This window comes from Cnephaeus nilssonii (genome assembly GCF_951640355.1).
Source record: "Cnephaeus nilssonii genome assembly, chromosome: 12".
NCBI classification, from domain to species: domain Eukaryota; kingdom Metazoa; phylum Chordata; class Mammalia; order Chiroptera; family Vespertilionidae; genus Cnephaeus; species Cnephaeus nilssonii.
Window position 1 is genome coordinate 77884044 of NC_137083.1, and position 14263 is coordinate 77898306.

Genomic DNA, 14263 nt, shown 5'->3' on the forward strand with positions numbered 1-14263 from the left:
CCAGATGGCAGGGGGCTTGGAGGATGGATGAAAAGGTGAAGGGATTAAGGAGTACACATCGCCAGCTATAAAAACAGTCACGGGAATACAAATTACAGCATAGCAACAATAGTCATTAATATTGCAATAACTATGAATCGTCTCAGATTGGCACTAGACATATCAGGATGATCACTATGCTATACATGTGAAACTAATATTGCATATATCAACTATTTGAAAATGTAAAAATATTTTTAAATAAAACATTTCACATTGCGCATAGAACTTTACTTGAGGCAGAAAAAATAAACACATAAAAGACCAGGTTTCTTCACAAATTGTCATAAACCTCTCTACTAAGTAAAAAAAAAAAAATCCTGAGCAATTTTAATTCTTAGTAACCTCTTTAAGTGTTAAATACATTCAATATTATAGAAATAGAGCATCTACCACGTAGAATAAATCTAGGAGAGCAACTGACCAGTTAAACAAAAACAGACTAGCTCTGGCCAGTTTGGCTCAGGGGTTGGAGTGTTGGCCCGAAGACCTCAGGGCTCGTCAGGGCACGTGATTGAGTTGCAGGCTCAGTCCCCAGTGTGGGGCTGCAGGAGGCAGCTGACCCATGTTTCTCACATCCATGCTTCTCTCTCTCCCTTCTAAGTCAACTAAAAATCTTTAAAAAAAAATAAAAAGGACTTCACACAAGGGAATAAGGCACCACGAATATTTTTAATTAGGCCTTGATAAGCTAAAGCGAAACGAAGTTCCCTGTATTCAACTGCAAGGAAGACAGTCTCCATTTGCAATGAGTTATGAACTTGTGTCTAAACTTTGAGAAGAGAACCGAGTTGATTATGTCAACATGCCGGTAATTCTGACATGTGGACCAGACCATCAGTGAATTTCAAGCAATCATCAGTTTCAGAGCTCAAACCAGAACATGAAAGGGGTTAAAAGAGACTCAGCTGGCTTTTAGAGATGTAAAATATTTTATTTGTAAATGGTGATCTTCTAAATCTGTGTCCACAAATTCCAAAACCCATAACACTCTGTATACTTCAAAAAATTCAATTTTGCCAACATTAGATACTATTATACAGAACCAAAAACAAAACAGAAACCGGTAGGACAAATACTGGTAGGATGTCAGAATATTGTACAAGAGAAGAAAAATATTCAAGAAACAAATTTCATACAGCTATTTATCAAGAGAAAAATATATACAATTGATTTATTCTGTAAGATAAAAATACATCATGCCATATACATTACAAGTTCAGAACTGCATCACTGAATATACCACCAGCTTACAGTCCACTTGAATTGTGCACACAAAACTTCATTTTATACTCAGCCTGTGAAGTGTCAGTACCAGAATTTTAAGTACAAAATAAAAAGCTAACCTGGTTCGAAATGCTGATTAAGTTTCTACAAGCAAACACAAAACAGTGTGTGTTTTTTATTAAAGAAATGTAAACAAACAGATCATACAAACACATTTTAAAATCACATCTTCCAAAACCCTTTTGCCGGAGTCCTGCAGCCCATGATCACATCTCCTTTTTTTTTTTTTCCTTTTTCAAATTTTTGTGTTAAATAGAAGGCTAGAGTTAGATCAGAGTTCCTGCTACATGATCCTAGTATGTTTAAATGATTCTTTGTGGCTTGAAACAGTTCTAATCAAAACTACTTTTGCTGAAGAAAAGTCAGCCTCTATGTGGGTGTCTCTTTAAGCAGTTATTCACAGTTATCACAAATTGTAAGCACAAAAAAACCTGACTGAAGAAGTAGGGATGCAACAATATAATATGAAAAAATTAGTTTAAATTACCAAAACAGCTATAAAAGTTGTAGTCATGGCATACACTCTGTTCTATCAGAAGGTGTATAAAACATTAAGTACTAATTGACCGTGGTTTCCAAAAAACTCCAAACACTCTAGGTTGAAATTTTGGTTATTACATAATTATAATGGCATATTTATAACACAAAATTATATTGTAACATCCCTATGAACATTTTATAAGCACCCGAGCTGCTGCAGAGCCTGGTAGCATTTGGTCAATAACTATTTTTATACTGTATTTTTTCTCAAAATATTTACATATCTGTACAAAGTAACAGGGTCTGTTAGTTCTGCAGGTAACAGCAGCAGCTTGGCTTTCTTCTAACTTTTATTTAAAAATAGCTTCATTCACTTATTCAATAATAAATACAAAAAGTTTCTCTTATTTTACAGAAATCAAAAACTACAATAAACTGACTCATGGAATCAAGTATTTAAATGTATTTTAGTGCAAGTTATTATCCCTTAGCTCTATCCCTAAGGAAGTCATTTCAGTACATTCCTTGTTCAGTGGTGTCTACTTTATTTAAAAAACTTTAAATTAGAGGGCCTGCCCCTTTTTCAGATAAGGCCGTGGCCAGCACTTTGGACATGTCCCTTCGCTGGTGATTTCAGTCTTACATTCATAGGAAGGCCCTTGCCCCGGGGCAGGGCAGCCATCGGCTCTGTGCCCCAGTAAGTTTCTCCTTAGTGAGACTAAAACAACAAAACAAAACAAAACAAAACCCACCCACAAAAAGAAAAGAGGAGGAAAGAAAAAGAAAAAAGTGCTGGACCATCTGTAATTCTGTAACCTCAGCCACTGGAGGAGCGCTGCCGAGTCCGCCTTCCCTGGGGCCGCTTCGCCCACAGGGCTGAGGAAATCAGACTCCCAGAAGCTCGATTTCAGTCATAAACAGAAAATAAAAATATCTCTGCTGCCAAATCCAAACGGTGTGTTAAATCGCTTCTTCCTAGGGACACGCCGCCCGCCCGGACAGCAGGAATGCATTCAGTTCATCCACTTGCGGCAGTTGACAGCTCCACAGTGACAGGGGATCTTGTGCTGGTCGTCCTCAAAGTCAAACTTGTAGTCATAGCACAGCTGCCCAGGGCAAAGACAGGGTCAGGGCCGGAGGGCGGAGAAAGGGCCCGCCCCCCGCCGCCCAGGGCCCACGCCCGCCAACCCACAAGCCCAGGAAGACCGCTTTGCTGAGGCTCTGTGGGGGCTGGCAGGGGTGATGGGGGAACCTCTTGAAGAAGTAAAGAAACAAGCCCGGCCCTAGCCAGTCTGGCTCAGTGGTAGAGCCCTCGGACTGCAGGGTCTCGGGTTCAATTCCGGTCAAGGACATGTACTTCGGTTGCAGGCTCCACCCCCAACCCTGGGAGCCAACCGATGGATGTCTCGCTCTCCCATTGATGTTTCTCTCTCTCAATGGAAATACCCTTGGGTGAGGATTAACAACAGAAACAACAAAAGAAACCAGCCTGGCTGTGTTTACCTCGGATCCCAAAGGGACAGGAAATCGGGAGGCCGAGCCAGACCCGAGGACGGGCAGCTGGCTGGAGACGGAGCATCTCCACACGCTGCCCTGCAGGCGGAGCACCGCGGGTCCCCTGCCCCCCTCTCCCCCCCCCCCCCCCGCCGCCAGCTCCAGGCTCCTCCGCCCCTCACTGGCCCATGGGGCACTGCGAGTACCATCCTTCTCCCTCATTGCTCCTCACGGAGTATTTCAAAGACGTCTTTCTGTAGGAGTCACCCAATTATTCACATCTCAGACCAAGCCTGCTGTCAAGGAAGCTGGGAGTCTGCCCAATTCCCATGGTACACCCCCCTGGACCCCAACACTCCCAAACCCGGGAGGAACCTCACTCTCACGACCCCCATGCTCACTGGCACCATGCTGGACTTCGCACTTTCTGAGTTCCTCATCAAGTTACTTCAAGACGTGCAAAAAGGCCTTGGTTCAGCTCTTGATTTAACAACGGGGATTCCAAAAAGATGACCGAAACACAAGCGGAATACCATAGCCCTGCTCACGAAGGGCTGGGGGCCCCTCCCACCCAAACGGGAGGGCTCCTGCGGCCCCCGGCGCTCAGCGGGAGCTTCCCAGCTCTGGCGCTGCTGTGGTGCGTGCCGGCATTAGTGGAAGACAAAGTCGGGAAAAGCAAAGGAGGCAATCAGGACTAATAACCTTAAGTCATCTTTGAGACCAAAGAAATGTCAAGGTCAGCATCTAGCATTCTGAAGACAAAATAATAAAGCAACTAACGGTTGTGAAAATCTGTTGCTGTGAAAACCTGTAAGTTGTACTCCTCGTGCCTGGGAATACATGATCTGGAGCGAAGGGCGCCCCAACCCCGCTGCCTACAGCCCTGCGGTGGCCTCACGCGAGCCCGTGGTCCTGAGGCCACAGGAGGCAGCGGTGCGGCTTTTAATCGTTAAAGGAATCCTGCCACACTGTGACCAGAGTAGGGGAAGGAGGAGCCCCAGACACAGGAAATGATGCCACGTGAATGATGGGGGAACGAAGGAGGGACCAAGGAGAGGTGGCAGTAAGTACTCAGTGCTGCTGTGTGGAACGTCGGACAGTGGTGAAAGGGGACCTACCCGGAGAAGGCTGGGTCTAGAACAAAGAACTGGGAAACCACGGGCACGTTCACTGACGGAGGCGGAAACCACACCCAGGGACCCGCACACAGCGAAGCTCCACACACTTACCTCTTCTCCTTTCTGGATTCGCCGGTTGGAGCTGATGATAATTTTGTGTCCTCTCTCAAAAGTCACCACCTCAGCCACACAGTTAGGTGCACATGAATGGTTGATGTATCTGCAAACCACCATTTCAGAAAACTATACATCAACTAGAAGACGCATTAAAAACTTGCAGCTCATAGGGAAAACTTTTCCCTAATTACACTTCTATTTGCTCATCTACAGAACAAGAACAAATATAATTTTAAATAAAACTTTTGAAACTTATCTGCTCTACATTTCTGACCCTGGACGGCTGGGACAGTGGCCCGCTGAAAGGAAAAGGGCCCCATCAGACTGTGTGTCTCACCTTGCAGGCCCTCCTGTGAGTGTTGCATCGATCACGTGGTCATTATCCATGCGGAACATGTACACGCCGCGGTTCTGAAAGAGAAACAACTCAAAAGTCCTCTCTTCGGTCCTGCTCACACGGGAAACCTAGGCCGATGTGAGCTGAAATGCCCCTGGTCACACTCTCCACGGATGTGACAGCAGCCAGTCAGCTGACACGTGCTCTGAGTGGAAATTAACGAAGTGGCGAGGTGCCTGGAAAACCAGCCAGGCTCATTAATCTACACACATCTCTAATAACAACATGGAGTGAAGACTAATGGGAAGATGAGGCTTTTGTTCAAAACTGAACCCAGCACGACAGTCAGCGCTGGCCGTCTCTCGGGCTGTTTGCGGCACAGAGACGGAGCGGGGAGGGCTGTGACACTTACCTGAGACTCATAAAGCTTCTCTTTTCTGTTTGCTACTTCATTTCGAATGATGGTCCCAATGTATTCAATGACCATGGTGTGCTTCTCGATGTCTCTAGCAGCATACAGGCCCAGCCCCTACAGGAAAAAGTGTGTGTGTGTATCTCCAACATACTTCAATGTCTATTGAATGTCTGTTGAATGTGCTATCTGCAACTTGAAGAACAGATAACTGTACCTCTTAAAGCTACGTTATCACCACCCTGCTGTGTCTTGTTTACGCTAAATCCTTAGGGCCTTATAAAGTAGCCCTGCTGAGACCCCACCAGCTAGACAGGCTAATGGCTTCTAAGGGTTATCTTGTCCCTATTTCTAAAGGGACTAGACACTTAATTTAATGACGTTGAAACAGGGCTAACTGTAGGGGATTATGAATGAGACTATAAACAGGCATCAGATTTGACAGTGAGTTCCTGGAAGCTAGGGCCAAAAGGAGAAACAGGCAAAGCTAATTTACTCTATCTGGAAAGTTGGCAAGTTCCTGGGAAAGGAGATTTCCCCCCAATATAAGATTTTGAGCTGCTAAAGAAACATACAGGAATCTGAATCGGCCCAAAGACTGGAGCATCATTCTCCTTTGCAGCGTGTGCTGTCTGCGCTAGGAGCCTACTGAGTCCCACGCTACAGGCACCACCTAGTCTTCAGGAGAACACATTCGGGAAAAATAACATGCTGGAAAAAATATGGATAATTCCCAGGGAGATCTGCATTTTCTCATCCCAATCTGAGTTTCTGTGTTTTCAGCAGAGAAGCAGGCCGACTCCATGCTGCCTGGGGACTCCCCACACACTGTCCTTGGGCCGCCCGGGAGCACCCGGACAGAGGCCTATGCTAGAGATTTTCCTGTGAAGTAAATTACTTTCTTGGGGAAAAAGGGTCTAATTTATCTGTTCAATTTCAGATATGACTCGGGAGGTGCACAAACCAGGACACAAAACAGCATGGACAGCAGGACAGTTGGACTACATGGTGCTCCAACAACTGTTTACTCATTGGAAGAAAATCAAATCGTTTAAACATAAAAAAGTTAAACTTCTGAAAGAAAACAATCTAAGAGACGACATATACAAAGTACAGTCTTAACCAAGACTAGAAGCTATAGAAAATTATGTGTTTGACTACTTAAAATTAAGACTTTTGTAAGAAAAAAAATAAAAAGACAGTATACCTTCTGTTAGGCAAAGTTTGTTCTGCAGGGGAAATATCTAATAGTGAGCGAGTCCTTACTAATCAACAATGGACAAAAGATGAATATGCAATTCACAGAGAATAAATCCCTATGGCAAACATGAAAAGTCACTCATTCGAAAATAAAAAGCTTCTGCACAGCAAAGAAAACCACCATCAAAATAACAAGAGAGCCTGGCTGGCATGGCTCAGTGCTTGAGCGATGACCTATGAACCAGGTCACGGTTCGATTCCCGGTCAGGGCATATGCCCAGGTTGCGGGCTCGATCCCCAGTGTGGTTGTGCAGGAGGCAGCCAGTTGATGATTCTCTCTCATCATTGATGTTTCTATCTCTCTAGCCCTCCCTTCCTCTCTGAAATCAATAAAAATATATATTAAATAATAATAATAATAATAATAATAATTAAAAAGTAACAAGAGAGCCCACTGCATGGGAGAACATATCTGCCAATGATACATCTGATAAAGGGTTAATCTCCAAAATATGTGGGGGACTCATACAACAGAAGACAACAATCCGATTAAAAAATGGGCAAAGGACCTAAATAGACACTTCTCCAAAGAGGACATACAGATGGCAAAGAGTCAAATGAAAAAATGCTCAAAGTCACTGATCATCAGAGAGATGCAAATTAAAACAACAATGAGGTATCACCTCACACCTGTCAGAATGGCTGCCATCAACAAATCAACAAACGACAAGTGTTGTCGAGGATGTGGAGAAAAGGGAACCCTCGTGCACTGCTGGTGAGAATGCAGACTGGTGCAGCCATTATGGAAAACAGCATGGAGATTCCTCAAAAAATTAAATATGGAACTGCCATTTGACCCAGTGATCCCACTTTTAGGAATATTTCCTAAGAAACCTGAAACTCATCAGAAAGAATAGAAGCACCACTATGTTCATAGCAGTGCAATTTACAACAGCTAAGACTTGGAAACAGCCTAAGTGCCCATCAGCAGATGATTGGATAAAAAAAAACTATGGTACATTCACACAATGGAATACTACGTGGCAATAAAAATAAAAAAAAGAACTCTTACCATTTGCAACAGCAATAATTGACCTGGAGATTATTATGCTGAGTGAAATAAGCCAGAGAAAGATAAATACCACATGATCTCACTCATATGTGGAATCTAATGAACCAAATAAGCTGATGATCAAATATAGACCCAAAGCATGAACAGACTATTGAACCTCAGAGGGAAGGCAAGGGAGGGTGGGAAGAGACCAACCACTGAACTTGTATGCATATATGTATAACCCGTGGACACGGACAATGGCATGGTGAGGGCCTGGGGGTGGGGAGGAGGATGGGAGCAGGTGGAAGAGATTAATGGGAGGAACAGGAGGACCTATGTAATACTTTTAACAATAAAGCTTAAAAAAAAAAAGTCATTCATAATTAAAGTAACAATATCAGTCTACACTTAGCCGGCTGGCAAAATAAATAAGTAAATAAAAGGGCTGTAACCTTTACTACAAATGGGAAAACAGTCTCAGTGGATGCAGGAAGAAACAAGCAATCACGGCTACCAACACACGAGATTATACAAGATACTGATGGTTACATTGGGAAAGTTGTAAAGAAAATAAATGCTTGTCAGTAGTGGACGGTTTAATTAACTACAGCTCATCAACACCATGGAGCATCACGGCCGTTGAAGAGCCAACTCCGTTGGTCTGGAGACTGGGGATTCGTGAAAAGATGCCAAAGCGTGTAGCCCACCCACGTTCCCAGATGCTCACAGGGGCTGGGCTGCGGAGGGAGTAGCACCCAGCACCTGGGAGGCAGAATGGAGAAGGGCAAGAAGGCTTCAGGTTCGAGATGACAGACTGAACACAGGCAGCTCCCAAACCATCACAGTGATGGTGAGAGGAACGGTGGAGAGCGCTGAGCCGCTGCAAACACGTTAAGGGGGACGTGGCTGGTCAGGCAGAGGGGAGGTGCGCCCCTGCCGGGAGCCGGGGGAGCTCTCGCCCCAGGATCGGGAAAGGCTCCGTTCTGGCGGCAACAGCTGAGGACAGACAGACACTGCATTCAAACTGTAACACCGATACCAGCTGGGAGAGAAGAGCAGAAGGGCGCTGAGCTAACGTGAAACATTAGCAGCTCAGCACAAGTCAGCGCTAGGAAACCGAGAGAGAAGGGGTGAGAAGGGCGGATACAACACGGGACCCTCTGGCTGTGCCGAAGGCCCCAGAACACGCTGCTGCTGCTGCTGGTCTGGGGTCCACGCCGAGATCCCAGGTCTCAGGGGTCAGGCATGTGCCCACAGGTGCAAACAGAGGGTGCGGGAGGAAGGAACTCAGTAAAGAATGCACGTGACAAATCCGAGACAGAAGGCCATCTTGCTCCAGGCTGGAAGGGCTCACCAGTGTGGAATTGGTAAGACCCTAACGCAGCACATTTTTGTTAAATTCCCAAATATTTATATACTAGCAGCCCTGTGCACGTATCTGTGTGCCAGTAGGTCCCTGTCGCCCTCCTGTAGCTCTCGGCCCACTCCCCCATCCCACCCCCATAGCTTCCTGCCCTGCCCCCTCCTGTAGCTCTCCGCCACCCGCTTGTAGCTCGCTGCCCCCCCCCCTCCTGATCCGTGATCCGGTCGTTACGCCTCACGGCGTAACAGATAATTAGCTTATTCCTCTCTTATTATATCCTATTTAATAAAAGATGTAATATGCAAATGGTCGTTACGCCAGGAAGCGTAACGACCGGATCACGGATCAGCAGGAGGGTGGGGCAGCGAGCTACAAGTGGGCAGCAAGCTATGGGGGGAGGGGCAGAGGGAGCACAGGAGGGCAGGGCAGCGGGTGGAGAGCTACAGGAGGATGGCAGCGAGCTACTGGAGGGGGCAGGGCAGCAAGCTATGAGGGGGTGGGGGGACGGGGGAGCTACAGGAGGGCAGGGCAGCGAGCTACTGGCGCACGGATTCGTGCACAGGGCTACTAGTAGGGTATTAAAGGCTAATATGCAAAGTATCTCCTCAGGAGTTGACCAGGAGACCAGGGGTTCAATCGCTCGCTATGATGTGCGCTGACCACCAGGGGGTGGTGCGGAATGAAGGCAGGCCTTGGCCTGCAGCCAGAAGGAAGGCCCCAATCGGCCCTGATCGCCAGCCAGGCCTAGGGACCCTACCCGTGCACGAATTTCACGCACCAGGCCTCTAGTCAAGAATAAAGAAAAGATCCTAAGATCTTTCAGAGAGGGAAGAGGCTCCCAGGAAGGAACAAGCCTGACAGCACAGACAGTGGCCTGCAGAGGAGACTCCATTTGAAGGGACCCCGATGGCTTCTGAGGGGGGCTGGCTGGGAGGAGACGGGTGGGTCTGCAGAGGTGCAGACAGGGAGATGGGGGTGAAGTCAGGGCGGCAGAGCCTGAGAGTAGATCAGAGAACCTGGTAATCCAGCCTGGGACACCCAAGGGGAGGCGCTGAGCAGCCTCTGGCTGTGAGGACTGCAGCTTGGGAAGGAAGTTACACGCTGAGCCCCAGATGGCTTCACCTGTGCAACATCCCACAGGGGAGTTTCCAGAACAGGAGCACACTCCCAACTATTTTCACTGGAGTGCTCACAAGTGCTTGAAAGACGCGTGTGTATGCAGAGGCCAGTGCTACCTGTTCCCTTGAGCAAAGGTGTGGAATCCAACATGGTCTGTCCACTCGGGAAGCGAAATGTGCATGCCCAGCGACTGCGTGTGGGCTTGCTAGTGTTATAAACCGTACGGTCTGCTGTGACCTAGAAAACATGCCCGTTCCCACAGCCGTGTGCAACCCTTTTCACACACTGGACGCTCCTCTCCCGAATGCCAGATCCCACCCGCTCTCCTTTCCCGGGAAGTCTTTCCCACCTGAATCCGAGAGCGGGCTAGATACACGTTGGACTTCCACTCGGTCTTCATTCTCCGGTACTGCGACGACTTGGAATGGACGAACTGCTTGCTGTAAGGGGCGTTCAGTTCCCCAGTGACTGTGCTCTGGAAGGACTTGGAGGTGCTGGTGCTGTTCAAGGTGTGAGGCCTGCAGGCAGGGCGTAGCACGGGAGAGAAGAAGAGAACTGAAGACATCTCCAGTCCGCTCAACCCGGCCAGTTCCAATGAGCGTGGCGGGAGCATGCACAGAAGCCGCCTAGCTGAGCGCACGGCGCGTTCTCTGGTGTGGTCGGCACAGACACAGCCAGGGACACAGGGTTTGTAAGCAGCAGACACGTCAAGCACAAAACCACTAAGATGCCTCGAAACCCTGGGCTGTACTATGTGAAGTTAAAACAAAATACCTTAACACAAACCTCTTGACATGGGCACTCATTTTAGGCTCAGAGCGGGCACAACCTGTGGGGTTAACGGCAAGAGGAAGTTCCATGAGAGGATTTCGGCCATATCGAAAGGTGTAGTTTTCACATGCTTCAACCCCAGGGAGCTGAAAGGAAGCAAAATAGACAAAAAGTTAACTCACTCGATGCAGACGACAGGCAGTCTTGAGCTGGTGAAAGGACGGCCCAAGTTGTGTGGAAATAACTTGTCAACATCTTCAAAATGTAACTTACGTTAACAAGATCAGCCTACACTCGGCTCTACTAAAGTGTGAACAGACAAGTTCCGCGTCAAAGCAGACCTTAGTAAATGCTGGCAAATGCTCCTTGAAGAAAGCCAGCGTGCTTGCCTGTGGGATTTTAGGGCTGAGAGTGCCAGCATCCCAAACGCGGGAGCATACTAATTCACAACATCAATATCAACTTGTGTCTTTGTTTGGAATTTTAAAATTTCCAGTAAGAACAGTTTCAAATCATTTACATGGCTTACTTTCATGATCACTTCTCACTTCCCCAATTCGACTATGACATGCTGAGGTTATCACCCTCAGTGTCCTAGGAGTATGGGTGGTAAAACTTAAGGTTTACTTACAAAATACTTTACATATTAAGGTCTTTTCTAGAACATATTTCTTGTGAGCATATTTATCCTTAGACACACAGCATTTAGGGAGGACTCTCTACCAAAGGAGGCAACTGGGCATATTACTCAGTAGCTTTGGGGGTTCTTTGCTTTTCCCAAAAAAGCTCATCAATGAGTTTTTATTCTTGAAAATAATGCCTTATAGTCATGCAATTTTCCAAAACTGTGAGGAACTCATTGGCAAACACGCTTGTAATATTAAAAGATTACAAAGAGATGTCAGAGAAGACATGCGTTCTGTAACCTGACAGTAGCCACAAATATCCCCCTCAGGGATGGGCACAGCACCCTCATGAAGTGCAGGGGCCTCACAGAAGTGGGGAGAGGAGCCCCCGAACGGCATGAGTGATGGGAACACAGACGCCTCATTAGAGAGGCAACGCCATCCACAGCATGTGGTCCAGGGGCCACACTGCGCACTGCGCGTCGCCCGCCGCGTCGGCACTCACTGATTCCGCAATCCGAGCCACGGCAGACACCGTCAGGCCAAACAGGTCCTCGCCTTTCAAATACGCTGGGAAAAGCTGGAGCATTTCAGACTGTTTTCTCACACAAGCCACGGGCTCCAAAATTTTATCCCAGACACCTGTACATATGGACCAAAAAAAAAAAGTTTTCATGACAAATGAGCTTTCAGCTAATAGAAAGGCAGGCAGGATGCAGCACGCAACCCAGAGCAGACAGAGGAGCCAGCCTCCCAGACATCCCAGGGCCAAGGGAGGCAGGGGGGCGCCGGCGGCGGCGTGCTTGGGGACTAGGACATTCGGGGGAAGAATATGATACATTAATGGGAGGAAAGAGTAAAAGTGGGAAATTTTAAGTAACTGAAATTTATGCAAGTAGCTAATTTATTTCCATATTGGCCATATAACATTAGATTTTAAAATATCCAATTTATGAAACGTTACTTTTCTTTCAGATCTAAATTAAACCGTGAAATTGATATTTTTATTAGTCATCGTTAGAGCATTTCCATACATTTTCTAAAACTTGCTAACCTTAAGGGAAAAAAGAAAAAAGAGCTCGGATAACCTTTAAAAAAGCCGTTCCCCAGGACTTTCTACATCAAAAGTGACCACGACAACCGAGACAACCCTGGAGGTCAGAACTGGCTCGTCACTAGCTCTGCATTTAACATCTAATGTGCTGAGTAACACAGTGCACGCACATAGATGCTGCCTTCAGTGACATTAAGAAGAGGGCCCCCAATCTAAATGTCCTCAACCTTTATCGACAAATTTTTCTATTTATTTCATTAAATTTGTGTTTGAATATATATTCTGATTTAGAGTAAGTCTAGCAAGTGTTTAAAAAATGGTGCAGCAAAGAGCAAGGTAGAATTACAAAAAGAAGTTCAGATTTGCATTTGTAAATGAAACATCCACATCTATAAAGAAACAAACAAACATGATAAAAAAAGCATGGAAGCCCTGACCGAAACGTTCACAACCTGACAGCAGAGCGCCGAGCGCTGCAGGGCATGCCCGCGGCGGCTCACCTTTGGGTGAGGTGTCACTTAGGACGAGATCCTCGTGGCCCTGCTCCACAATCCTGATGACGAACACGGGGTGCCCGTCTTTCTCCTCGATGGAGCACAGGTAGCGGCAGCGCCGGTTGGCGTAGCGTGTGCTCCAGTACAGCCGACTGGCTTCGTAGCCGACAGGGAAGAGCGCTTTGGGGGAGTGGAACGCCTGCATCTGCTGCGGGAGCAGCTGGCCGATCGTGTGGAAGATGAGGCTCCCGACGCGGAAGGTGTGGTCGCGTTCGCCGCGCTGCACGATGCTGGCGATCTGTCGCACCTCGTCCCGTTGCACGTAAACCCTCCGGAAGACCGCGAAGTAGCTTAATTCCTGCTCATGAATTCCCTTTGGCTTGTGCATGGGACAAAGCATAGTTTTATCCTTAAAGAACATGCATTGTGCTTTCATGGCGCAGGTAAAGTGATACACGTTGGTGCACCGCAACCTGTGGCACCCGCTGGTGGCACCCATTTTGTGACAGAAGACACACTTCATGTGCAGGCCTCTCCTCAGGGCCAGTTCCACATTGATTAAGGCACCCGCCTGGGTCTCATAGACCTCCGTGGACCACAGAGCACAATTCAAGTGGACCCACAGATCCAAGTCAAGGTTGAGCAGCCTGGCCGGCCCATCTGTCAAGCCATCCCCTTCCTCGTGACAGAAGCAGCACTTGCGATAGTCCCTGGGCACGGGGTCGGGCTTCAGGGACGTGCCCAGCTTCTTCAGGAACTCGTCGATCTCGTCCTCACAAGGCGGTGGGAACGTGCCTTTGGGGATGACGATGTGAATGCTCCACTTCTTCCACTTCATCCCTCTCCACTTCTTACTCACTGGCCTGCAGTCGTCCAGCCCCCCAGGGGCCGTTCTTAGCCGAGGCTTTAACTTGACTGTGACCTTAAGCTCATCTGGCTTTGCCTCGACTTTGGCTGCTTCAAAGGCTGGAGGGAAAGTGATGGGAGAAGAGGCTGGAGGGGAAGTGTTTTCCTGGAGCTGCGGGAGGCAGTGCACGTCCAAAGTGGAGATGTTGTTACTGTACTGATGGAACGCTCGGGAAGGTGTCTCTTTTATCGGTGACTGGGGCAATGAAGGAATGGACTCCTGGCCAAGAAAAAAGAGAAGAGTCATTCACAAGCTCTAAAAGCAGTTTTTGTTGAAATGGAAGCCAAGCAATAGAGTGTGGCGGGCAGGTCGGGGAGAGGGTCTGCGGCTGAGTGGTGAGATTCAGGCCAGCAGCAGCCAGTGTCCGACATCCAGGGTGTAAGGATGGAGG

General features: G+C 47.4%; 1 protein-coding gene across 14 annotated transcripts in view; it reads right to left on the reverse strand.

Moving 5' to 3' along the window:
• Positions 1-378: 378 nt before the first annotated feature.
• The window catches only part of KMT2C (lysine methyltransferase 2C), a 259362-nt gene continuing 245477 nt past the window's right edge, over positions 379-14263 (reverse strand). For 9 of the 14 annotated variants that reach the window (XM_079786331.1, XM_079786337.1, XM_079786341.1 and 6 more), the window contains 7 exons: positions 12972-14091; positions 11923-12059; positions 10795-10937; positions 10370-10538; positions 5285-5401; positions 4873-4946; positions 3489-4638 (listed from right to left, as the gene is read on the reverse strand). In XM_079786331.1, coding sequence (XP_079642457.1) covers positions 4176-4638; positions 4873-4946; positions 5285-5401; positions 10370-10538; positions 10795-10937; positions 11923-12059; positions 12972-14091 — 2223 coding nt within the window. In that variant the 3' untranslated portion in view covers positions 3489-4175. Of the gene's footprint in view, positions 2913-3488; positions 4639-4872; positions 4947-5284; positions 5402-10369; positions 10539-10794; positions 10938-11922; positions 12060-12971; positions 14092-14263 lie in introns of those variants that run through there. The other 5 variants (XM_079786336.1, XM_079786335.1, XM_079786334.1 and 2 more) reach the window with 3 other exon arrangements.